Source organism: Pipra filicauda, unplaced genomic scaffold (assembly GCF_003945595.2).
Source record: "Pipra filicauda isolate LSUMZ 115617 unplaced genomic scaffold, ASM394559v2 scaffold333_size800053_pilon, whole genome shotgun sequence".
Classification (NCBI taxonomy): domain Eukaryota; kingdom Metazoa; phylum Chordata; class Aves; order Passeriformes; family Pipridae; genus Pipra; species Pipra filicauda.
The window spans coordinates 627,096-652,348 of NW_024104458.1; the positions used below are offsets into that span (position 1 = coordinate 627,096).

At 59.5% G+C, this 25,253-nt stretch overlaps 1 protein-coding gene across 7 annotated transcripts in view; it reads right to left on the reverse strand.

Annotated features, from left to right (window-relative positions):
* Positions 1-2,433: 2,433 nt before the first annotated feature.
* RGS3 (regulator of G protein signaling 3) overlaps positions 2,434-25,253 on the reverse strand; it is a 93,798-nt gene continuing 70,978 nt past the window's right edge. For 3 of the 7 annotated variants that reach the window (XM_027727229.2, XM_027727230.2, XM_027727231.2), the window contains 6 exons: positions 12,587-13,228; positions 9,182-9,255; positions 5,625-5,726; positions 4,563-4,624; positions 3,772-3,938; positions 2,434-3,677 (listed from right to left, as the gene is read on the reverse strand). In XM_027727229.2, the coding sequence (XP_027583030.2) occupies positions 3,492-3,677; positions 3,772-3,938; positions 4,563-4,624; positions 5,625-5,726; positions 9,182-9,255; positions 12,587-13,228 (1,233 nt within the window). In that variant the 3' untranslated portion in view covers positions 2,434-3,491. Of the gene's footprint in view, positions 3,678-3,771; positions 3,939-4,562; positions 4,625-5,624; positions 5,727-5,838; positions 6,526-7,959; positions 8,263-9,181; positions 9,256-12,586; positions 13,229-19,253; positions 19,303-19,506; positions 19,584-25,253 lie in introns of those variants that run through there. The other 4 variants (XM_039383963.1, XM_039383964.1, XM_027727233.2 and 1 more) reach the window with 4 other exon arrangements.

Genomic DNA, 25,253 nt, shown 5'->3' on the forward strand with positions numbered 1-25,253 from the left:
AGATAAGGTGCTCCCTATTTTGGAAGGCAATGGTTTCCACACTGGGAAATTGCCTTTGCCCACAGTGTGAAAGGGCAGCAATGGCCAGAGGCAGCTGCCTGCACACACCTGAGCCTTGGGATGAGCCCAGGAGGGGCTGTCACCCTGTCACTGTCCCCTTTGTGCCACCCACCACCTTCATGGCTTAGGTGGCTTTGGCTACAGGTAATGGCCACTTCTCCACCCCCAGGGCCATCCGAAGCCAGGTGACCTCCCCCAGGATTTTAGCATTGCTGCCCTGGGAACATCCCTCCAGCTATCAGCAGCTCTGCTTGGGTTGAGGTTGTGCCTCGAATTGGGAATCAGGAATACCTAATTCCCATTTCTACTGCTCAGGCTTGTGGCACTGGCATTGACAAGTCAATATTTTCTTCTCTTTTCATGATTGGATTTTGTCCTGGACATCTTGTTTTGTGCTAAATAAGGACATTTCTGTCCCCCTTCTGTTTGTGTTGTAAGCTCAGTGTCCCTGTAGCAGCTCCCTGTCCCCTAATCTCCTGCACAAGTTGCTGCTCAAGCAGTGGGGCTGTATCTCCATCCCAACCAGGGTCCCTCAGAACAAACCCTCTCCGTGAACTGACCTCCCCCACCCAGTCCCCATCCAGATGCTCCAAGTTCCCCATATCCTTCGCCCTGAGGCACAAAGTCTTGGGGAAGCTGGCACAGCTCCTCTGCTGCAGCACAGAGGGGACTAAGCTGTGCTTCAGTGTCACCACAAGGTCCATGATGAGACCTGTCCTGCTGCAGAGGGCACTGGCCATCCCAGGAAAACATGGGACAAGCACGTGGCATCTCCAGTTCTCAGCCCAGCCCTGCCTGTCCCTGGAATCGAGTGCTCCCCACACGTGGGGATGGGGATGGTGTTTGCCCTGTGACCCAGTGCCCTGCAGGTCAGCAATAAATTCTCTTACAGCAATAACCCCCCTCCTGCCACTCACCCAGGGCTATTTCCATCTGCTCCAGGGACTCACCCCACGTGCCCAGGGCTCCTCCTCTCACACACACCTGGTGCCTCTGTCCCCTGCAGGGATCAAAGTCGAGCACCAGATTCCTGTCCCACATGTCCCAAGGCAGCTCCAGCTCTCCCTGCCTGCCTGGGCTGGGAGAATTCCCACGGGCAAGGCAGGTTGTAGGCTCAAAACACAGCGTGGTTTGGGGGCTGGGATGCTCCTGGGAATCAGCAGCACCACAGGACCTGGCACTGAGGGCAGAGAGAAGGCAATGGCAGGTACTGAGCTGCCCAGTACCCCCAGAGCCCCCTGAGCCCAGTGCCCCTGTGGCTGCCCCTGGGAGCCTGGGGACATGGAGTGGGGGACCAACAAAGGAACTCTGCAAGTTTCCTAACACTGATGGCTTGGGGTGGAGTGAAGGGAGATCAGGGGAACGTGGGGGACTGAGAAAGCAGGGACGTGCAAGAAAATCTGTGATGACTCCAGATATGGAGGGAAACCCTCCGAGCTGAGACAGAGAGGAGATGAAGGCTCTCAGCAATGTCAGGAGAAAGAGGAGGGTCTGGCTTGGAGGAGGAAGCTGGGAGGGTGCACCCACCCACTGGGTCCCAGCAGCTCCAGGGTCAGTGACTGGGTCACACTGGCCTCAAGCCTGGGGTGCCAAAAGCAACTCCAGGAGAGCCACACAGGCATCCCACCAACCCTGATACCTCCAGCCAAGACCTGAGGGGAACCCTCAGCTCTGCCTCAGATTCCCCACCTGGCCATCACCTGCTGGCTGTTTAAAGAGGGGAAACACAGACAGTTCCCCAGAAGAGCTGGTATCTGCTGGGCAGAGCTGATACCCAGGTGGCATTGCTGGGGCAGCCTGGGCATCTCCAGCAGCACCTCTGGGCAGCCATCCCATGGCTCAGCACAGCCCTGTGGCACCAGAAGCACATTCCTGAGTGATCACAAGCAGGTGAGGGACATTGGTGTTCTACCAAACACACCAGGAACAGCCTTTAAAAAACATTTGCATCCCACACCAGAGCTGCCAGGGTGCTGCCCTTGCTGGGGAGGAGCAGCCCTGCCAAGCCATGCACAGACCTGGAATAGCACTGCTGGGCTTTTTGTTGCTGCTTTTGGTGCATCCCCAGAGGGACCCAGAGCTACAGGAGGTCACTTGTGTGCCTGGGCATTCCCGTGGTCAGAGGTTCCTGCCCTGCCGTGTTTAAACAGTGACCACAGGCCTTGGGAACAGTCTTGTTTTGGGCAAAACTGTGTTCCTGCACCCAGACCTGGCCTCAGGAGCATCTGGCAGCTGGTCCATCATAAAAAACAGCTCAGAAATTCATGGAACCAGATTTTCCCTTCTTTAGCCATGCACTAATAGGATTTTATGCTCCTGGGTGAAGCGAGGGCTCCACCAGTGCTGACAAACGTGCCACAAAGAAAAGGCAGCTACAAGAAATTATATTCTCCTTTTATTTACCTATGACCATGACAATGTATTTTTTTTTCTAGCTGCAGAGATGCTTTGCACTGTAAACTGGGAGGCAGGCAGTCCACCCCGCTCTGCCAGGGCCAGCAGGAACCCCCGCTTCCCAAAACACAGTATTGTTATCCAGAGTCAGGAGAGCGTCTGCTTCACAGAGCTGCTTTTCTCCATCGCCAAACCCTCCGTCGTCAGGGCATGAGATATATACACCAGGCTCCCCCAGCGGCCTGCTGCCAGGGAATGGTCTGTCAGGTAAAACCCGCTACTTACAAAATGTACACACCCAAAAAAAAAGGCATCCACTCCGCCGGAGAACTCGGCCGCGACACACACAAATATTGCACTTGTCATCTGGGAACGGGAAAGGACACGGGGGTTTCCTATTACACAGTAACGTCCAGCTAGAGGAGGTCAATAAATAAACCAGGGGTGGGGTGGGAGGGGGTGGTCTGCACACCCCCCGCGCAGGGGGAGGACCCGGCTCTCCCTGCTCCCGGGGGACGAGCCGAGGAGGCGCCGGGCTCCTGCAGCTGCTGCCGCGGGGCAGCCGGGAGGCACCACGGCACGGGGAAGCACAGCAGCATCCTGGGGCTGGGCCAGGCCACGAGGCTTTGATCCGGGGTGGTGTTCATGGTGGTGCTGTTGTCCCCCTCGCTGGAGCCCTGCTCAAAACTCCTCCTCGGCAATCTGGGATCACTCGCCGCCCTCCAGGAACGCTCACAGCCGGGGCACTGCTTCACAGTAGTCTCGTGGGAGCTCCCCTCCTGGCTAAAATCCACGCCGGAGTCACCCCGAAGGCGTCGTACCCGCGATGGAGCAGTACCAGACTGCTTGGTGTGTCGGTCCCCCTGGCCCCAAGCTCGGTGCCTTCAGCTGCCCCACGTCCGTTGCTGCAGGAATTATGGCTTGGGGGCACGAGTGGCAGCAGGAAAACACGCTCCCGCCGGCTCCCAGGAAGGCCTTCACTGCCCAACTCCATGTAAACACACAGCTCCCAGCCTGCCCCGAGACAGTCCTTGGGTCTACAGCGGGGAGCTGGCTTTCTTCTGGTTAATTATGTCCAGGTACAAGTCAGAGCGCAGGAAGCGGGGGTACGAGTCCTTCTCCATGAGCCCGTAAATCCTCTTCTGCGCCAGGTCGAAGCAGCTGCGGGTGATGTTCTGCAGGTTCTCCTTGGTGTGCTCCCGGGTGTAGGAGTCCAGGTTGACCTGTGGGCAGAGAGACCAGGGCTGATGAGCAGCTCCCAGGCAGGGAGCTCCCTGTGCCAGGGAGCCACGCGCCAGCGCGGGAGCCAGCCCTCACCTCCTTGCAGGACTGGATGGCGATGTACTCAGCAAAGATCTTCTTGGCCTTGGAGACCATCTTGGACTGGGATTTGATCTTCTTGAACTCCTCACAGGCCAGCCAGAACTCCAGGTTCTCCTCGCTGAACTCGGTGCGCAGGAAGGCCCTGAAGGCAGCGAGCCCGTCTGTGGGGACAGGGACACGTCTCTACTCACGGCTCCCAGGCAGGGAATGGCCCCACAAGACCCTCAGCCCAACAACCCTGCAAAGCTGCAGCCTAAACCACCTCCCCACACTGTGTCCTAAAAACCCCCTTGTGCAAACAGGCAGTGATGGCATTGCCGGGCCAGCACAGCAACACAACCCGTTTGTGTGCTGAATCCACACCTCCAGCATGCACAGAGCCAAGAGGGAGGCTGGGCTGGAGTGGGAGCAACGGGGACAGGACCCCCTGGCCATCCCTATGGGCTGGGAGCAGGACATGATCATGATGTGGGGTGCCCCAGCTGTGATATGTGAGAAGGGGATGTCTAAAGCAGCTCCTGTTCCACAGTCCCACTGCACAGACATGAATCACTTCCTCCCCAAACAGGGGGGCTGCAGCCCTGAGCTGCTCCCCTTGGCCTCTGTCACCAACTCCCTCCCTGGGCCAGGCAGGAGCAGCAGACAAGGGACAGCCTGATTTCTCTTCATGGTCTGTCCCCAAACACCGGAAGGGATTAACAGAGGAAATCCCAGCTTTATCCATGCACGTGTCTGGATATTCCTCTGGCAGTAAACACAAGTGGAAGAGGTGGACATACACTTACATTTGTGCAGCAGCAGCTTCTCCAGGGAGTCTCCCCACTTGAGTGCTTCCTCGGGAGTGGGCCTGCGGGAGAAGGACGGAGCGTTAGCAAAGCAAAGCAGCAAAAGCCACTTTCACCGCCTGCTAAACATTTCCAGTGGCTAAAGCCAGGCTGTGTGCCCAGCAGGGCTGGTCCTGGCTCCCAAATCGGCCTCCTGCTCAACATTTCCAGTGGACAAAGCCATGCTGTGTGCCCCGGTGGGGCTGGCCCCGGCTCTCACATTGGCACTGGCACTGCCAGGGCAGCTGCAGGCAGAGCTGAGCTCTGCACCAGGCAGCACAACAGCAGCTCTGCCAGAGGGAAACCTCTGCCTTTAGACTGGTAGGAAGAGAATCTGACACAAGGAGGTCTGTGCAGGCAGCTGTGCCACTTGGGGTGCCTGAGCAAGAATTGGAAAAGTTCTGGGTGATGCCCAGGAGCTGCAGGAAAGTGGGATTTCAGCTGCCCCTGAAGCAGCCGGAGAAGCTGTCAGGAGCAAGAGCAGGGAGGGCTCGTCTCCAGCTGCTGGAGCATTTCCAGAGCAAAGTGGTTTTTCAAACCATCCTCCAGCTGGTTAAAGTTCCATGTACAGGCACTGGGAGATTGCTGCCATCAGGTACATTTCCAACACAAGCTGCTGCTGTGCCACTGCCCAGGCAGCACCTCCCACCCACTTGGGGGAATTTTCAGCCAAAAAGTACTTTTAATGCTCCTCCAGATACAAAAACTGCTTGTCCACAGCTTCCCTAAATGGGGTGAAACCAGCCTGCCAGGAGGTGAGGAGGTCCTGATTGCAGCTTGTCCCCAAGCCCCCACAGCCCCCGATCCCCACAAACCCCCATCCCCGCAGCAGATGATCTATGATCCCCATGTTCTCCGATTCCCACAACTCCTGATCCCCACGGCCCCTGATCCCTGATCCCCATGGTGTCCGATCCCCACAGCCCCTGATCCCCACGGTCCCTGATCCCCTGTGTCTGCGGTCTCCAATCCCCACGACCCCCGATCCCCACGACCCCCACTCCCCCCTCTCGCAGCACCTACTTGAGGGATTTGAGCACTTTGTCCAGCTTGCCGGAGGGGTTGGCTCCGGGGGACTCGTTCCTCCGCCGAAAAATCCCCAGCCGGTTCTTCATGTCCTTGGCTCTAGAGAGAAGAGCAACTCTTAGCAGGCGGCCGAGGGGTCGGGGTGGACACCCAGCACCCAGGGGGGACCCTCCGGCAGCCTCTCCCCGCTCTCCCGGCGCCCTCCACCTACTCCTTCATGGTGTGCCGGCGCTGCAAGCTGCCGTTGTGGGGTCTCTGCACCGCCAGCAGCATCTCGGCGTGGAACTCCAGCGGCTGGGGCTTGGAGAGGTCTCGGAAGAAGGGCATGGCTGCAGGGGCAGCCCCCGCGGGGAGCGGCGGCTCGGGCGCGGGGAGCGGCCAGCGCGGAGCCGGGAGGGCTCTGCCCTGGGGCTTTAAACGCGGCGCGGGGCGGGGGGGAGCGAGGGCTGTGTCAGCCCCGCCGCTGCTTCGGGCGGCTCTGCCGTTGCTGGGGAAACTTGAGGAAAGGTGGAAAAAATCAGCGCCGAGGAGGGCGGATAGTGGGGCCTTTTCAAGAGACGGCGGGGAAAAATAATCGCGGCGAGGATTTACGAGGGCTATTTATAGAGCGCAGGAATCCCGGGAAGGCAGCGGGGCCGGCGATGGGGCGGAGCGGGATGAGGAGCAGAGCGGGGACAGCAGCGCTGCCCTGTGTCCCCGCTGCGTGGACAGGGCTGGGCACCCACTGGTGCTCACGTGTCTCCGGTGCCAGCCCGGGACGGGCAAGGCCGTGGGGACACTCCCGTGACAGGGTGGTTGGGACTGGCAGCGAATGGCACCGACGGGCCCTGGGGCAAAGACACCCCACGCTGTCCCTGCTCAGGTCCCCGCTCTGCTGTCCCTGGACGGACAGACCGATGTGCACCCGGGCACAGGGCTCAGGGTGCCCCCGGGAAACTGCCGCCAGCACAAAGCAGGACAAAGATTTTTGGCAAGTGCCATGGGAAAATGAGACCCCCGCAGCCCAGCCCAGCCCCAGCCCGGCCCTGCGAGGGCTGCCCAGGGCCAAGGCAGGGGACAGGAGGTGCGGGAGGCGACGGGGAGGACGCGCGGACGGTGCTGTCCCCTCGTGGCACAGCTCGTGCATGACACGCCGGCACAGGAGCAGGGACACCCAGGGTGGCCTGGGATGCTCATCCTGCACCCATCACCAAGGCCACCAGGGTGGATGGGACCTCAGGGCGGCATGGCCAGCTCACCCCTGCCACCTCCCACGGGTTGCACAGCAGTGGGTGTGCAAAGATGCTCAGAGGAGCCACCTCTGCCTGGCCAGGCCATCCCAGGGCTGGGGAGGAACATGAGAGGCACAGGAGGGATTCAACACAAGGGTGCAACCCAGACCCCAAGTGATACTCTCCAGACCCACAGCTCTCTCCAGTCCTGGGAGGGTAAAATACAGCGATCCACAGGGAAAAAAAGGAGCTGCAGCAACCACAGAGATCAGTCCCTCAAGTGCTGAGCACCCTGAGCCATGGAAGGATTGTAGAGGGCAATAACCCCCTCCCCAGTCCCCGGTGCCATCCATGCCCTCAGGAGGGACATGGACAGTTTTGGTGCCTTCACACCACCTGGGCTGTGGTTCCAGCAGGACACACATCCCATTGCAGCCACCTGCCAGGCACCAGCTCAGCACTAACGTGGGAAAAGCGGATCCAAACACAGAGCCTCACACTCCAAACACCATCTGCCTCCCATTACCGCCCTGCCAGCACTGCCGGCAGCCCAGGACCAGCCACCACACGGGACAAGCCGTCCCACACACCCTCCAGCAACAACAATTTTAGCAGTGTTCCCAGTTTAGCAGGGCAGCAGCCCGGCGCCCGGCAGGGCTGGCAGAGCACTGAACAGCCCTTGTGTGTGTGGCACACGTGGGTCACCTCCACCCGCAGAGCCCTGGGCACAGTGCCAGCTGGCCACACACTGGGTTTTGGGGCTCGCAGGTGATCGTGGCTCGTGGGTGGATTTTCCAGCTGCAACACACCAGCGAGCACCTCCTAAGGACGTTCCCCGACTTACACGTGCTGCTCCTCTTGCAAATAAAGAGCAAGTGGCACCAACCCAGGCTGTGACAGCCCTGGGCACACACAGCCCACAGCTACAGCCAGACTGCAGGATAAATGTCTCAGCAAAAACAATTCAATAAAAAATTGCTGGTTTCACTCTGGAGTTGCCTCCACAAAGTGACCTGCCCCTGCCCCCAGACGTGACCGCAAGGTCGTACATCCCCCTGCACTGCTGCAAACCACGCCCCGCACAGCACATCACCCTTCCTCGCGGGATGCTGCGGTCCTACCTTTCCAGGTATTTTTCGGATAAGTCCACCATGGCGCGGTACATGGGGCCGGCAGCGCTGCCGGGATGGGAGGCGAGTGCCGAGCCCCGGCACTGGCACCATAAATACCCCCGCGGGCGGCTGGCACAGCCAATAGCCGGCTGTGCGATGGCAAGAGGCTCCCCAGAGCATCCACTGCCGGCTCAAGGTGAGGAGAAAACCCTCTGTGCAACCGCCCCTGACCCCGCTAAGCCGGGGGGGCTGAGCCTCCCCCCGCCAGCCCGATTCCCCCAGCGCCGCAGGGACACGCGGACAGGGGGACGGCCCTGCTGCAGGGATTCGTTTTCATTTCAAGTGCTGGGGGGGAATAATAAAAAGGGCTAAAAATAGGCGGCTGCGGCGAGGAACACGCGGGACAACAGTGCCGCTCGCTGGCAGGAGGCACAGCCGGCCGGGGCGTCGAGCTGCGTGCACAGCCCCTGTGCTCGGCCCCCTCGCACCCCCTGAGCCGCTCACACCACGTGCAGCTCCTCCACCTGCCCGCAAACACGTGTCCCAGGGCACAGGACCCAGCCAAGGGGACCCCTGTGGCCGTGACACCCCAGTCTGGCGTCCAAAACCAGAGGCGGTGCGTTCCCAAACATCCTCCCCCCCTCAGCTGCAGCTGTGCTCATGGCAAGCAAAGGCCACGGCTGCCTTGTCCTTGCCCAGAGCCACTTTTTGGCAGCCCAAAGCCTTACCAGGAGAGGTGGAGGGGCTGCCAGCGTGCCTCAGTGGTCCCCGTGCTCACCGCTCCCAGCACGCTGCCCGCGCACCGCGATGTGCCGCAAGGTTTGGAGCCTGACCCGCAGTGGGAAACCCCCCCATTCCACCTCCCCATTCCTCCTCCCGGCATGGGGCCAGCGGGAAGGAGGCCCCCAGCTCAGATTTCACCATTTGCATGTCCTCTCCCTGAACCCTGGGAAGCTGTTTTCCCCCAGGCCACCAGCAAGAGCTTGTGTCTTCCCCCTGTCAAAGAACAGGGGTGCTCCCAAATGGGCTGTGCAATGTCCCCAACACTCCACCACCATCCTCCCCAAAAACCACTCTCTGTCTGAAGTGAGCCCTTTTCTGTCCAGAAAAGTTTGGGGGAACAAGACAGGGAGGACCCCAAAGGCTGCAGGGACCAGCGAGGCTCAGAAGAGGTGTCTGACCCCACAAACAGCCCTGGTACACCCTGATGCCACCCCAATGTGACACTTACAGGCTCCTGCTCCGTTTCTTGCGGGAGGTCTCGTCCCCTTCATCACAGCTGCACTCTGGGTCGGCTCCACTCAGCTGGGGGGGAACAGAGAAACAGTGTCTGTCTCATCACACCAGCACCACCCACAGTGTCACTCTGTGTCACCAACCAGCAGGGCCAGCATCCCCCGTGGTCCCTGCAGCCACACAGCCCAGCCCCATGGCATCCACAGGACTCCTTTCAATGGCAATGCAACAGGACTAGCTCCCCTCTGCTCTGGCACAGGAACTCCCCCACTCATCCTCTGCCACCTTCAGTCCGTGGTGTTCCTGGAGCATCCAAGGAGATGCCATAGCTGGTGGCCCAGGTACCCTCCAGGTTCAAGATGCTGACAGTGGTACCTCCTGTGGGGAGGACACCCACATCCCCATTCCTGATGCTCCTATTCCTGCTATCTTGAGTGGGCACAAGAACCCCTCCCCAGCCTGCAGAGCCCCCCAGAAGCAGGCTGGGCATCCAAAATCAATCAAGAGTCCCCCAGAAGTCCCCAAGCAGGAAGAAATCAGAGCAGTTCAGCCATAACTGAATCATATCATTGCAGTTTTCAAGGTCGAGGAACACCCAGAGGGCTGCACTCCCTGACCACCACCCCAGGGCAGCCTGGGCAAACCAAGGGGACCTGGGATGTGCCACAAGCTCAGGGCAGCACCAGTGCAGCCCCCGAGTCACAAAGCCTGGGGCCGGGGGGGCACCCCTGGGATCACCACAGCTCGGGGGCTTTAGCAATCGTTCCATTACAGAATGAGACTTGGAAGATGCTCACAGCCGGCCCTGCATCCGGCCCCACCCCACACTCCGCTCATCCCCGCGCTCCCGGGGGCTGCCAGGCGCTTTCCAGGATCATCTCCCGGCGGCCGGGCCGTGGGAACCCTCTGCACAGCCCCGCAGCGCCGGGCCCGGGGCTTCTGACACTTCCTTCCATTCTGCGCCCGGCTTTCCGGAGTTCACCGGCCCCGAACAATGCGGCCCTCGCGGAGCACCTTCCCCGGGCACATCGGCCCGGCCCGGCCGGGGCCACACGCAGCCGGGGCCGCTTCCTGCCATTGTCCGGACAGGCTCGGGGACAAAAGGCAGCGGCGGAGCTCGCCCGGGGAGTCCCAGCGCTGCCGGTCACAATGCCTTCCCAAAACAACCCCCTCCCAGCCCGGCCGCGGGGAGCAGGGGAGAGGGGAGGCACAGCGGGCACCATGGCATTGAAAAGGGACACGAAATGAGCCCCTCTGAAACGCTCCCAGAGGGGGAAAACAACCAAGAGCCTTGATGAATGTGGTCGCCCTGGCACAAAGGTACTTGGCAGCTGAGTGAGGATCCATATGGGAATTGTACATCAGTGTCCTGCCTCAAAAACCTCAGAGGTTTCATCAAACTATTCAAAGGCACAGCCCAACAAAAGTCCCTTCAAAGCGTAGGCAGGAGGGTGGCAGTAGCCCAAAATCCCATGCATGTGGTGGCCCAGGACCATGCCCAGCTCCCCTGACCACTGTGGACCCTCTGCAACCAGCCAGAGCAGGCAATGGGAGCAGGACAGTGGGAGCAGGACAGTGGGAGCAGAGTGATGAGAGCAAGCAGTGGGAGGAGGGTGACAAGAGCAGGCGATGGGTGCAGGCAGCCCATGGGATCAGGTAGTGGGATCAGGCAGTGGGAGCAGGGCAACAGGAGAACAGGAGAAGGGCAATGGGAGCAGGCAGAGGTGCCCCAGGAGGGTACGTGGACAGTGGCTTAAGGCTCCAGGCAGCCAGAGCTGCTGCAGGGCTGGAAGCAGGAGCTGCAGGAGGTGCAGCCACCACACTGCCCCCACCACGGGCTCCCCGATCCCTGCTCCAAAAATCCCAGCCTCATCTGCACCAGAGCAGTTCAGTCCTGGAGGAGCTCCGTTTATCCACCCAGATCAGCCCAGGAAGTGCAGCTGGAGCCCCCCGGGGCAGGAGCGGGGTCCATTCCCATTGTCCCTCGGCAGTGTCACACAGCCCAGCCCGCCCCGGGAGCGCTGGAGCAGCGGCAGAGCTGCAGGCCCGGGGCTGCACACACAGGGGCACTGTGAGCCCTCCTTCCAGGGACTGTCACAGCAGCACCAACGGGACCGATCAGCAGGCACTGACACTGCCACCACCTCCCTCTGCGTCTGCGACAGGCAGTGAGGGTGTCCCTGACACAAAGGTGACCTTTCTTGATGGGGGGAGGGAAGGGGGCAGGTTTGAACCCCCCAGCCCAAAACATCACCCTCCAAGAGGGTTTGGGCTACCTTGGGGCACAGCAGCATCATATGAGTGGTGCTGTCAGCCTGGGAAGGGCTCTCACCAGCTGGAAGGGGACTCTGAGCACAAAAAGTGCTCCAGGAAACAGCATCAGAGGTGGCTTCTCAAGCAGCAACAGCTTGGCAGGAAGAGAGTTAAGCACACCGTGGTTTAACCCCATCATGGGTTAACCTGAGCGTGGGTTTAACCCCAGGACTCTGTACCAGCCTCCACCGAGCAGAATGTGACCCTGCTTTCTACAAGGTGATCCCGAGGGGCATGACATGGTCCTCAGCTGGGCAATGAGGTCCTGAGCTGGGCAACGAGGTCCTGAGCAATGCACTGCAGTCCTGTGCCAAGCACTAGAGCCTTGGGCAGCACCCACAGCCGTGGGGCAGGAGGATGGAGCTGGTGTGGGCTCAGCAGGGCAGAGCAGGGCGTGGGGCTGGTGCCATGGGAAGGCCACTCTCAGCACCCACTGGGGTCACCCAGGGAGAACAGGAACAGCAGCACTTCCCTTGTGTGATCTCTGCAATAGCACATTGTTTCTTGCAAAAGCACAGCCAAGGCCAGCTCTGCTCTGGGGGCACAGGAGCACCCCAGACCAGCCCCGTGCAGAGCTCCCTCAGCACGGCCTCAGCTGCTCCTCCTGCATGGCAGGGTCAGACATCATTGCTGACCACAACTATTCTCTGAGATGGGCCCCTCAAAGCCGTGCAAGGGGCTGGTGGGGCAGAGACCCACACTGCTCCTGGCATCCCCTGCACCCTGGGGAACACTGTCACCAGAGGCTCTCTGGAGCTCAGCTTTTCCCTGTCCTCACTGCTGCTGTGAGCAGCTCTTTGCAAGCACAGACACCTTTGCCTCCACCAGTCTCAGTGGGAGTGGCTTCCCAGGATACGGGACCCTGCAGGATCTGGACACACTGGTGGGAGATGCCACCCACGGCCCCAGCACACGGGCTCTGGGTGACATCCCCGGGGTGTTAAACATCTCCCAGAGCAGGCTGACAGTGGCAGGGCCCTTCCTGACCCCTCAGGGTGGCCATGGAGTGATGGGCCACATGCCAGGATACCTCCATCCCAGGAGTGTCCCCCCCACAGCCACGTGGAGCCAGCACCCCCTCTCATACCTTCCTGTGGCCCGAGAACAGCAGCGTGAGCTGGTGGATGGAGCCGCCGTTCTTGACGAGCTCCTTCTTGAGGGTCCTGGGGGAGGGCAGTGCCCAGCGGGCCGTGGTGCCCTGGCTGTCGGAGCAGTTGAGGGTGGTGTCCGAGGTGAAGCAGTGCCCCTTGGCCTCCTGCAGGAGGCTGCCCTCGCTGTGGGTGCGGCGCCGCAGGGAGCCCTGCACGCTCAGCGTGTACCCGGGCTGGCAGCCCGACGTCTCGATCATGCTGCTGCGCTTCACCTCGTTCCTCTCCAGGTACTGCTCGTCACTGTCCTCCTCCTCATCCTCCTCCTCCTCATCTTCCTCCTCCTCATCGTCGTCCTCCCCGTCCGTGGTGCTGCCCGCCACGCCGGCCAAGCTCTGGCTGAAGGTGCTGTCGAAGCGCAGCTCCGGGATGACAAAGGCTGGCAGGGAGCTGGGCTGCTCCTCTCCCTTTGCAGTGGCCACTGGCTGCTTTTCCACCAGGAGAGGGCCCTGGCTGGCTCCCAGGGCATCCCAGGGCTCGGCCGGAGCCGGTGCCTCGGCAGCCGGAGGAGCATCACCCACGGTTGCCTTCCCGTCCTCCGAGTGCATCTGCCCCAGCTTCTCCGTGTCTGTCTCCAGCATCTGCCCAGAGGAGAAGACAGGAAAGCATGAAGGCAGCAGCACCCCAAATCTCTCTGGCCACCTGCCTGGGCAGCCTTTCTGCTCCTACCATCCCAGCTCCAAGGCTGGTACAATGTGTACAACCCTAACGGTGCTCCGGCGGGGTGGGATGGCATTGTTCCCATGTCCCCAGGTGGTGCCAAGCTGCTCTGGCCTCAGTTGCTCCTGATCCCTGGAGCACTGGGTTCTCCCACCTGGCAGGAGCGGGATGGAGCCACCCAGCTCTCCCCTCCAGCACCCAGCAGCACAGGTGGGTTCTGAGGAATCCCAAAGTGCCAGTGGCGGGTGGCTCAGCCCAACAGTGCTGCCAAGCTCAGCTCCAGGCACATCATCCTCACTGATGGCTCCAGGTCTCCTGGGAGCTGCTGGAGGGGCTCAGCCCTGCAGGGATCTTCCCCAAGGGCAGCAGAGACATCCAGCAGCTCTGTCCAGCAGCTCCAGCCCCTCCTGCACCACGTTATTAAATGCTGAAGGGAAGGGCTGGACTCTGTCCATCTCTGGATTGCCCAAGCTCAGCCCAGCCACGGCTGTGGGGCTCCCCAGCAAAACCACAGCCACTCTCATCAGCTTAAAAACCTTCAGGATGGGTTTTCCAGCTTTCCTCTGCTGCTGGGAAAGGCCTGAGCAAGCTCTGTTCTTTTAAAGGGAAAAACCAGGAGTAGCTGAAGGGAAAAACCTCCAAGGGGTTTTTTTGTGAGCAGGAGGAGGGAGCCTGCGATGAGCCCTCCCCTGCCAGAATGGGGTCCTGTGGGATTTTTCCATCTAAGCTGAAGGGGCAAAAACAGCTCAGCAAGGAAAGAAGACCAAAAGAGAGAAAAATCCTCCCTTTGGGAAGCAATTCTCACCTACAGAGATCGTGTAGGGATGAGCCAGGGGCTGTTCCACAGGAACACCACCAAGTAACAATTCACCCAGAAAAGAAGTCACTGTATTCCCAGCTGAGTCCAAGCCTTTTCACCAGCCTGATGGCAACCAGAAAGCTGGAGTTAGCAAAGCCACCTCCCTTTGTACAAATTAAGTTGACTTCAGCTTCAGAAGGAGCAGCAGCCTTGGGAATCGACCCATCTGGCCTCACCTCCCATTGGGAAGAGGCACACAGAGCAGACAGAGCTTGTATCCCTGTTGGGGGTCCCACCTCATGACAGCAGAGCCCTGCGAGCCATCCCTGGGACAGAACAGGGGTGTGGGGATGACAACCCACCCCTGGCTATCCCCAGGCAGCTGTGTGCAGATGCTGGGCTGCTGCTGTGACACCCCCAGGGAACACTGGAGGGGTGTGAGCCCCACTCTGCACAGAGGGGACAGTCAGAGACCGTGGGCACCTGGCAGCACCCACGGGCACCTGCCTGAGTTGACGGGTCAAAGAGCCAGCCAGGTTTCCAGAAAGATGCTGGAGTTCAGTGCCACAGCCAGTGGGCAGCACACAGAGGAGCTCACACATGTCCACCTGTGTGTGCCTTGTCCCTTTTTGTCACACCCACAGTGTCCCCCTGGCACCTGTAGCACAGAGAGCACCTGCTCTGTCCCTCTCCAGCCTGTCTCGCCCCAGACAGTGATTCAGCATCACCTGAACTCCCCCAGTGAGTGTGAAGATTAAAATTCAGAGACCATCATGTCCTTGGCCCCACATGCGACATCCACCCATCCGTGAAACAGCTGGATTTGGAGGGAGGCACAAAGCAGATGCTGCACTGCCCCCGTCCTTGGGGCTGTTTCACTGCCCCCACAGTAATTCCCTGTGAAAAGGGAATGCTTCCAGACTTGCCAGGCAAGGATGCTATTTGCACCAGAATGTGCTTTAATAATGCTGTTTATGTTTTATTTGTCTTGCAATCACTGTCATCATTATTTCATGAAATAATTAGAGGAAAAACCCACACAGCCCTCAAGCCCCTCCCCATAAAACTCTCCCTCCCAAAACAGCTGCCTATCTGTCCAGTCCTTCTGCTTCATATTGCTGGGTGCCCATATCAGATAAGGGCCTAGAAGGAAATGAACAGCTCCTTTAAAATGAGAGACATTTGGGGATTAAATTAAATCCCTGCACTAATTCAATCAGAGACTCTGCTGCTCTTCTCTGGCATGGAGGGATGAGCAGGAGCCTCACCACCGAGAGAGGGTTGGTTCCATCTCAGGCTGAGAGCATTGCCAGGGCTGTGAAATCCTGTCTGCACAGGGAGGGCCATGGCTGAGCTCAGCTCAACATCACCTGATGTGGGGCAGGGACAGGGAAGGAGGCAGCAGTGATGCCATCCCAGCCAGCCTGGGCCTGGCTGGAGGCACCAGGGACTTCATCAGCACAAAGTCAAGGGCCACCTTGCTGCCCAAAGCTGATTTGGGACATCAAGGACAGGGCTGTGACGAGGTTTCATAGGAACACTGACTGGTTTGGGTTGGAAGGAACATTTAAGGTCATCCAGTTCTACCCATGGGCAGGGACACCTTCCACTAGCCCAGGTTGCTCCAAGCCCTGTCCAGCCTGGCCTTGGACACTTCCAGGGATCCAGGGGCAGCCACAGCTTCCCTGGGCAACCTGTGCCAGGGCCTCCCCACCCTCACAGCCAAGAATTCCTCCCCAGTATCCCATCTAACCCTGCCCTCTGGCAGTGGGAAGCCATTCCCCCTTGTCCTGTCCCTCCAGGCCCTTGTCCCAAGTCCCTCCTCAGCTCTCCTGGAGCCCCTTTAGGCACTGGAAGGGGCTCCAAGGTCTCCCCAGAGCCTTTTAGCAGCTTTTCCAGTACCTAAAGGGGTTGGCACCTTCTCACCATCATTGTGGCCAAGGGGCTGCAGGAGGAGGCAGCAGGAGGAGGCCGTGCTGGTGCTGTCTGAGCAGGGAGGTGCTGTCCTTCCACCTCACCATCCAAAACATCCCATGCTCTCCCTGCAGCAGCAGTAGCTCAGAGCCAGCAGCCAGCATCTGGATTTCTCCCAGCAGTGTCTTGGGTTCGCTGCTCTCAACCCCTGGGTGTCCCTGACCTCAGGGTGCAGGTTTCCCTGTTCTCAGCATCTGGCTCTCCCTGCACCCAACACGTTGCTCTTCCCATTCCCAGCATCTGGGTTTCCCTCTCTGGAGCTGGGCAGGCCCAGGGGCTTTACATCCTGCCTGGAGGACCTCACACTTCACTGTTTCAGTTTCTAAGTGGCCAAGGCAGAATGTCCCAAGAAGGGGAAGAGAAAGCAGAAGAAAAAGCTGCCTGCAGGCCCCAGGATGGCTATCTGGGGGGATTTTAGGGAAGGAGGATGATAGGTCTGAGACCAGAACAACAGCAGTAGAGTCCCTGACACTGACCTCCCCATTGAACAAGCCTTGACCCACTCCAGAAAAAGCCAACACCACCCTGCCTGCTCCAGCATCCTGAAATCCTGCACCTATAACCCACTTCCTGGGCTCCCTTTGCCTTCGAGGGTCACTCACTGACACAAAAATTCAAGTTTTTTCGTGTTTTTTTCAAGTTTTCTTGAAACCAAAACAGGTGAGAAGTACTGCAAACCTTGCTCCTTGGTCTGTAATTCAAGCAGGGTTTTTTGAGCTGCTCACAACTAGGATGTTCTAGTTCCCCAGCAGAGCAAATTTCAACCACCAGATGTGAGTTTATCAGCACAGTCTCAACTTCTCCAATATTTTTTTAAATACTGAGGCCTTTCTGGTGGCCCACAGCTGGGATTTCCAGCTGGGAAAACACCAGCCATGGAGACAGCCCAGTTGTGAGCTGGAGCCTGTCCTGCCCTCCCCTGGTGCTGCCAGCACTCACACTGCCAGAAGGACCATGACATGTGGCATTCCTTTAAATCCCCAGCTTGGGGGAGGTCAGGGATTTTTTTTGAGGCTCTCAGCTTCTAATTTCAAAGTCTCTGCTCTTCACAGTCATGGAGCCACAGTGGCTCAAGTAATGCCTGGACAGAGGGATATTGAATTCAGCCTTTCCTGGCTCCTGATGGGAATGTTCGGGTTTTCTCTTTCTCTTGTGCTAATGCTGAGGATGAGGAGGTGAAACACATCTCAAAGAGCTGCCCTGAACCCAGGTACCTCCTCAGCCAAAACCAGGGATCGGGAGAAGCAGGGAAGTCCCTGCAGGTAATGGACATGGATGTGAGCAGGAGAACAAAGGACACAGAGTTCCAACTGCACTCTCACCCTGGGAGGAGTGAATGAACCTCCCAGGATATCCTGGAAGAGCTGATCTCGTGGGCTGTCCCCAGACCACGGCAGCCTCATCCTCTGTGTGTCCCTTGGAAGAACCTCTCCAGCTTCTCTTCAACCCTCTCCAATCTACCTTTGCTCAAAGGTGCCTCCCCTGCCCCCAAAAGTGTTTAACTCCATGGGAATGAGACCAACTCCCAATCCAGGGGTATTTTGGGAGATATGCAGCAGCTTTGCTGCTGGCAGTGGGCTCCCTGTGCTGGAAGGAACATCCCTCCCTCCCCACAGCAGATGAATTGCAGGGAAACAGCACCTACATCCCCCAGGGAAACATCAACCTTTCTGAAGTAGGAAGGAAAATATTACAGTTACAATATTACAATTCCAGGTCTTAGCATGGGACAAACTGTGCCCAGATCCATCAGATCAGAACTGTGAAACGCTCCCCAGCCGTTGATGGTGAGCACCTCGGGATCTAAAACGTGACCACTGAGAACCAAGGAAGGTCATGGCTACAGGGAACAGCATCTAACACACAGCACGGGGCTGAGGAGAAGAAAATAAAGCCAGAAATGCAAAGTAGAACTACCAAAACTTGAGAAAATCTTCAGGGGAGTCATTTTGAAAGTGGTCACTAGGAGCATCCCCCGAGCAGCTCTTCTCCTCACCCTCCTGAGCCACGGTGGCTCTGCGGGGCCAGAAAGAGCCCAGGGCTCACTGCACAGCCCCTGTTTCATTACTGCATCCATGAATAATTGATACAGAGCAATTAGTGTAACAGCAAAAGCGGTTCGGGTGTAGAAACCCAAACAGCAGGACCTGACAGCGCCTGGGGCAGGGCAGCCGGGAGGGATGTGCGGCTCCGATGGGAGACCACCCCAAAAACCCTGGGCTTGAGCTGCCTCAGAGCCCTGGCATGCAAAGGCCTCCCCGAGGGAGGAACGATCCCGTGCCAGCAGCCTGCACCGACCGCACTCCCAGCCCTCCATCCCCAGCGGGTCGCCGTGCACGGGGCTCTGCCCGGGGCATCGCCCACCCCCGGCGCGGCTCTGAGCCCCTCCCGGAGCCGCTCCCTCCCCCAAATACGGTGGGAAGCAGGAGCCGACGCTTAGGCGAGGGCAGCAGCCCGGCAGGATGCGGGGGAGGGAGCCCCGTCCGCAGGTGAACCTCGCACCCCGCAGTTCGGTGTAAGCGCCCGCGGAGGGGCTCAGCCAACAGCCCGGGGCCAGCCCTCCCCACGCCGAGTTACCAGAGCCCTGAGACCACCCCAGCACCGGCTGCCGGCCCCGAACCACAGCTGGCCCAGCAGTCCCAGCTCCAAACCTCAACCCATCCCCTGCCCGGTGCCCTCCATCCCTGCCAAGGCTCCGAGCACATGGCTCCGATTTCAGGGGTAAGGGTTGGATTTGCTGGTCGGTCCCCAGTGCCAGGGCACAGAGGGTATCCAAAGGGCTGTCAAAGTCCCGGAGCAGAAAGCCCACATTGCCAGCACATTGCAATGCTGATCCCACAGCAAGAGCCAGACGATGCCAACAGCACAGCCCAAATTTGAACAGGAATCTCAAAAAGTCCCCGTTGCTACAAAGGCACCTTCGCTCCCCCTAGATGCTCATTCCCCACCCTTCAAGCCCAGCCCGGCAGCAAACGAACTGGGCAGGAGCCACAGGTTCCCCAGGAGAGAGCAGGGACCAGCCCAGCTCAGGGGGAACAGCGCAGGGAGCAGAGCAGACGCCTTGGATCTACAAGGACATCAGCGCTCCCGACGCCGCTTCCTCAACCTGTGCGCAGATCCTGCCCAGCAAAGGGTCCAGCCCTCGGGCCGCAGCCTCTGAAAGCAAAACCTACCAAATGCAGGCTCTCAGTTGCATCCCAGCAGCGCGGGCCAAGCGAGCAGCAGCTCCCCCGGCAGCCCCGGCCCCGCCATGTGCCCGCAGCGCCGGCTCGGTGGATGCTGGCGCAGCGCTGGCTCTGCCCCCGCCGTTATTAATGTCCGTGTCAAGCAGCAGCTGAAGCCGCCCCAGCCTCTCCCAGACACGGCTCCCTCGTGCCCCTCGTGCTATTTACGGCTCTGCCAGCACTCCCTGGAGGTAACTATTACCTGCTGATGGCAGTGGACGGCCGCTCTGCCTCGGGGAAGAGCCATACATCACCCCGAGAGCTGTCACAGCTCCCCTGCTCCTGCCCTGTGCCCCCGAGCGACACCGAGCGCAGATCGGTCCCGGTGCTTCTGCTCAATGAAACTCTGCTGCAAGTTCGCAGGTGGTTTTTTTCCCAAACCGATTTCTGTGGCAAAGGGAAGGCTCTGAAGCAGGAGATGCTCTGCAGTGGGGCGCTCTGCCCTCTGCACCACAACCCCCGTGAGCAGCTCGGCCCTGATGGGCAGTGACGGGGAGGATAAATGGGCAGGGTGGTGTATGGTCTCCATCCAGGGGACAGCCCCCCCGATCATCTGCCCCTCCTCTTCTCCCACCAGAGCCAGTGCCCTCTCATGACACCCCCCCACACACCGGGCTGGGGACCCAACTGCCTTCCCTGGGCATTTCTCCTCCTGGGATCACACTTTATTGACCGAGACAGGCAAGTTGTCCTGATGGCTACAGGGAGAGAGCGCAGCGAGGGGTGTGCAGTGAGGGGTGTGCACAGTGAGGGGTGTGCAGTGAGGGGTGTGCAGTGAGGGGTGTGCACAGTGAGGGGTGTGCAGTGAGGGGTGTGCAGTGAGGGGTGTGCAGTGAGGGGTGTGCACAATGAGGGGTGTGCAGTGAGCGGTGTGCACAGTGAGGGGTGTGCACAGCGAGGGGTGTGCAGTGAGGGGTGTGCACAGCAAGGGGTGTGCACAGTAAGGGGTGTGCACAGTGAGGGGTGTGCAGTGAGGGGTGTGCACAGTGAGGGGTGTGCAGTGAGGGGTGTGCACAGTGAGGGGTGTGCAGTGAGGGGTGTACAGTGAGGGGTGTGCACAGCGAGGGGTGTGCAGTGAGGGGTGTGCACAGTGAGGGGTGTGCAGTGAGGGGTTGTGCAGTGAGGGCAGCACAGTGGTGTGCAGGGCAGGTGTGCACAGTGAGGGGTGTGCACAGTGAGGGGTGTGTGAGGGGTGTGCACAGTGTGCAGTGAGGGGTGTGCAGTGAGGGGTGTGCAGTGAGGGGTGTGCACAGTGAGGGGTGTGCACAGCCACTCTCACAGAGGAGCTGGTGGTTATCTGCCCCACGGCCACCGTTCACTGATGGGTCCTCACTGCCACAGTGACAAGCTGTGCTTCAGCCCTCCTCCAGCACAGACTTGGGGCACACACGTATCTCCCTGCTCCCAGCCAGCTGCAGCCTCCTGAATGCTCCTGGGATGGAGCAGAGGAAATGTGCCTCCTTTTCCTCATAGCTACAGTGGCACAGGAAAGGTAGAGGCTGCTGTCACTGGATACAGAGCTGAGCTCAGCTATACAATGTCACCATGGACAGCAGAGACATGACATGGCCACCCAGGGCTGTGCTCAGCACCTATCCTGCCTGCACTGGAGAAGGGAGCTGGGCCTGCTGAGGTTTGTGCCTGACTCTTCCCTGAGGCCACCTGGCTGGCTGCAGGTCTGTGGGACACAGGATGTCACCACACTGTGGGTGCCCAGCTGTCCCTGAGACTCAGAGCACCCCCAGCCTGGGGTTCCCTGGTCCCTCTCAGTCAGGAGTGAAGCAGCCACCACTCAAACCTGCCCAGAGTCACCACACTGTGTCCATCATGGTGACACAGCCCCAGGCTGGGCACCAGCTCCTGCCTGCAGCCTCATCGACCCGGGCACCCTGCGCCGCAGGGCGAGCGCGGTGGGACCGGAGATGGTGAGATGATGTCTGGGCCATAAATATCCCTGGCAGTAAAAAAGCAGAGGGGTGGGGAAGGGGCAGGAGGCAGCAGATCCTGCCATTGGCATTCAGCCCACACCCTCAGCATCCTTTCCCTGCCGTGGTGACTCGGTGCTGCTCAGCCAGGGAATCTTCCCACAGCGCAGTCAGCAGGGGCAGAGCATTGTCCCCTGGGCAGGGTGAGGGAGGTGACAGCTGGAGCATGAGATGATGCATTCAACCACTGCGGAGCCACTGGGAAGGACTCATCCCAACACCACTTACACAGGACCACGAGGTTGGCGCTGGAAGCTGTTCCTGCTGCCAGCAGAGATCGCTGGAAGGAAACATCCACTGAGAGGAGGGGACCTGGCAGAGCAGCTCTGCTGCAACTGGCTCCAAGAGGGCCAGAGCCACACACAGGACAGAGGAATCCCAAATGGCACCAAAACCAATACTGGTGGCTCCAAAGCCACACAGAGCCCTCCTGCAATGGTGCTGGCAAGCCTTGCCCTGCTGCTCCATCAGGAAGGTGCTCATTGCAGGACAGGACACCAAGACTCACAGAAGGCCAGAGGATGCCCTGGGGGCAGGAGGAACCTGTGCCTTCCAGTTCCACACCACTCTGGGCACCACCACCCAAAACCCCCTGGCATTTCGAATAGATCCTTTGACTTTGCAAAGATATCAGGGTTTGAGTAACTTTTGCAAGGAGTAACTTGCACTTTACACCCCAGTCTGCCCAACCACACGCTCACAGCCCCCCACCAGGCTGGAAGGGAAGAGCAGGGGCAGCTCCTCCAAAGAGGAGTTGGTGGGCACAAGAGAGGAGTGCTCAGCCAGCAGCACTGCGCCAAAGCACTTCCAGTACCTTCATTAAATCACAGCAGCGCTGGCTCAAAGCACTTAGTCTGTGCCTTTGACCACCCCGTGCAAATGATCTCACACAGCTCAGCCCCCCCCGGCTGTCGGCGCCGCTCCTGCCGGCGCTCCCCCTCTCCCCAGCCCTTTTGGGGATTCACAGGAACAGACCTTCCCGGGTTTCAAAATGCCTCTGGCCACGATGGGAGTGTTGGCGGCTGCTCGTGTCCCCGCTGACCCCCCGAGCCCTCCTGCTCAGGGAGGGTGCGGGATCACTGGTGCCGCTGGCTGCAGCTGGGAGAACATCTCCCGGAGAAACGGGAGCCGCTGTTTGCCGGAGGGGAGGAGAGGTCTGCTCTCCTGATGGCTCCGGAGCCCAGCTAAGCAAACAAACAAATGGAGCGGGAGCTGTGGCTCTCGGGTGGCCCATCTGCTCCCCTCCCCATCACTCCCGGCACACGCTCGGCTGCCGCAGGGACCGTGAGCCAGCGGCTCTGGGGCCGAGGGAGTGGCTCCCCTGGGCTGGGAGCCCCCAGCACCTCCAGGCCACCAGGGCCAGCACCCAGAGCTGGCTGGGCTGGACAGTGAGAGCAAAGGAGCCAGGATTTGGTGATGGGGAGGCGATCAACAGAGCAGTACCCCAGCCCAGCATCCCAGCCCAGCATCCCATCCTGCCCCACAGGAGTGGCCAGGCACATCCCAGCCCCCTGGGGCTTTGGGCTGCGTCCTTGTGCTCAGGGCTGGAAGCAACTGATGTGCAACTGCTCAGCCTGGAGAAGAGAAGGCTCTGGGGAGACCTCAGAGCTCCTTCCAGCACATAGAGGGGCTCCAAGAGAGATGGAGAGGGACTTTGGGCAAAGGCCTGGAGTGACAGGACAAGGGGGAATGGCCTTAAGCTGAAGAAAGGCAGGTTTAGATCAGATACTAGGAAGGAATTCTTCGCTGTGAGGGTGGGGAGGCCCTGGCACAGGTTGCCCAGAGAAGCTGTGGCTGCCCCATCCCTGGAAGTGTCCAAGGCCAGGTTGGATGGGGCTTGGAGCAACCACTGGGCTAGTGGAAGGTGTCCCTGTCCAGGGAGGGAGGATCTTTAAGATCCATTCTGACTCAAATCAGTCTGGGATTCTATGTAAGGAGGGAATGATGAGGTGGAAGATCAGCCCTGGGACCCTTCAGTCTTGGGGGTCACCTGCACTGCGGGGCATAAACAGGCTACTGTAGAGGGAGGGTCCTTAAATTCATGAAGGACAGATGGGCTTTGAAGCCTCACAGGGAGCTGTAACATCACCCCACCCCTCCCAGCCTTCTGTGCCCTGGTAGCATGTGGGGGTTGTTCCCATGAAAGAGGGCTACAAACCGAGCAAGAATATGGCTCATTGATTGATCTGGGGTACCTCAAACTGCATCTACTTCTGTCGTGTTTGCAGCTGTGTCACACCCACTGCTACCTCTGCAACTCCTGTCCCTGCTTAATTAAAGTCAGCACATTGTCCTTCCCTTGGCCTGCCAGGTGCTGAGGGTGAGATCCACGTGCCAACTGTGCATCGAGGTTGTCACCATGGATTCAAGGATTCTCTTTGTGCAGGGGTCTCTGGCAGGGACAGTTTCCTCCAGATATTTCAGTGGACAGAGTTGAGCTGGAGTCTGACTCACAGAGGAAGAGCATTTCTGGTCCCACAGCCTCCCAAATTCATGGCATTACTGGAGCAGCCTTTGACTGTCCTTGGTACTGAGTTTTTCCAGCCCAGGGCAAGAGCTGGGCTGCATTTTGGTTTATTTTTGTGACCTGGCTTTAAGTCTTGCCATCTCATGCTTAAACTCTTATGGGGGCAGAATCAACCTGAAGGTTTTCTCCCTTATTTGAGCACCCTGACAGCACAAATGAGGTGCTGGGACAGGACAGGGGGGTGGTTGGCCCTCCAGGTGCTGCTGTGGCATGCCCAGCCCTGCTCAACCTCTGGTGTTGGCACCATGGAAGGAAAGCAGGCTCTGGTGAAGATCCAGGTTTCCTGCACCTTTGGCCATGTGCAGCAGGTGAACCCCCTGGAGCAGGGCTGGCACAGACAGGGCAGCAGGTTTCCAGCCCAAAATGGAAAGACTTTGGGCCAAAAATAAAATAGGAAGGTACAAAATCCTCCCCTCCTTCCCCATCAAACAGCCAGTCAGTCACACTCTGGCTACACTGAACTGAGTGGAGCACCCTGCTCAGAGAGAGGGACATTCACCCCACCTGTCCCCGACCTCGTCACAAGCACCTTGTCCCCGAGGGCTTGTCACAGCCACCCCCATGGCAGTAGCCCCTGCTGTGCCTGCTCAAGTGTGTACATGGCCACCATCCAAAGGAAGGTCTGGAGTGTGTGGAAAATGGGTGCTACTGGAGCAGGGAGGTGCCAGGGAACAGGGGCTGCAGAGGGACACGGGGGCAGAGCGGGATGGGGCACACGGGGGTGCTCAGGGCGAGGAAGAGGAGGCAGGGCATGGGACAGGAGAGGGGTCACCGCCCCTGGACAGTCCCCACGGTGCAGGTGCCCGGGGGGCACGGCCGCCCCTCCCGCCCCTCCCGCCGGCCCTGCTTTCAATCACCCTCGATTACACAGTTTGCTTTTGCTGACAGCTCATTTACTCGCACTTGTCAAGCACGTTGTAAATAGTGAGAGAAACAGCCCTGCCCTTCCGGAGCAGAGGCACGGCCAGCAAGGGGCCGGCCGGTCCCCCCCGGCCGCGCATCCCACCGGCGGCTCGTTCCCGGCACCGGAGCCAGCGCTGCCAGGAAGGGCCGGGGCACAGGGTCGGTCCACGCCTGCTCACACCGTCAGCAGCCACGGGAGAGGGACGGCAGCCGGGCTTTGGAAAGTGCTGAGCATCCACCACCTCCCTCGGGAAACAAGGGGAGCACCCGTCCTGGACTCCCAAAGTCCACACCACCGAGTGTCCGTAATTATTTAGCTTAAGGATAATCTGCATCTCTCAGACACAGCCAGCCATCATCTCCGAGGTAATCTCAGGTCACGGAGTCAGAAGGAAGAGTAATCAGCCGTTCTGAGTGTGGAAGACACAAAGAAACAAGCAGTGAGAATCAGCTGGTGGCAGCAGGTCCGTTACATGCAGGGGGTCCTGCCGCTAAACCTTTTCCCTTGTAGCCAAAGCAGCTGGAGCAGCTCCA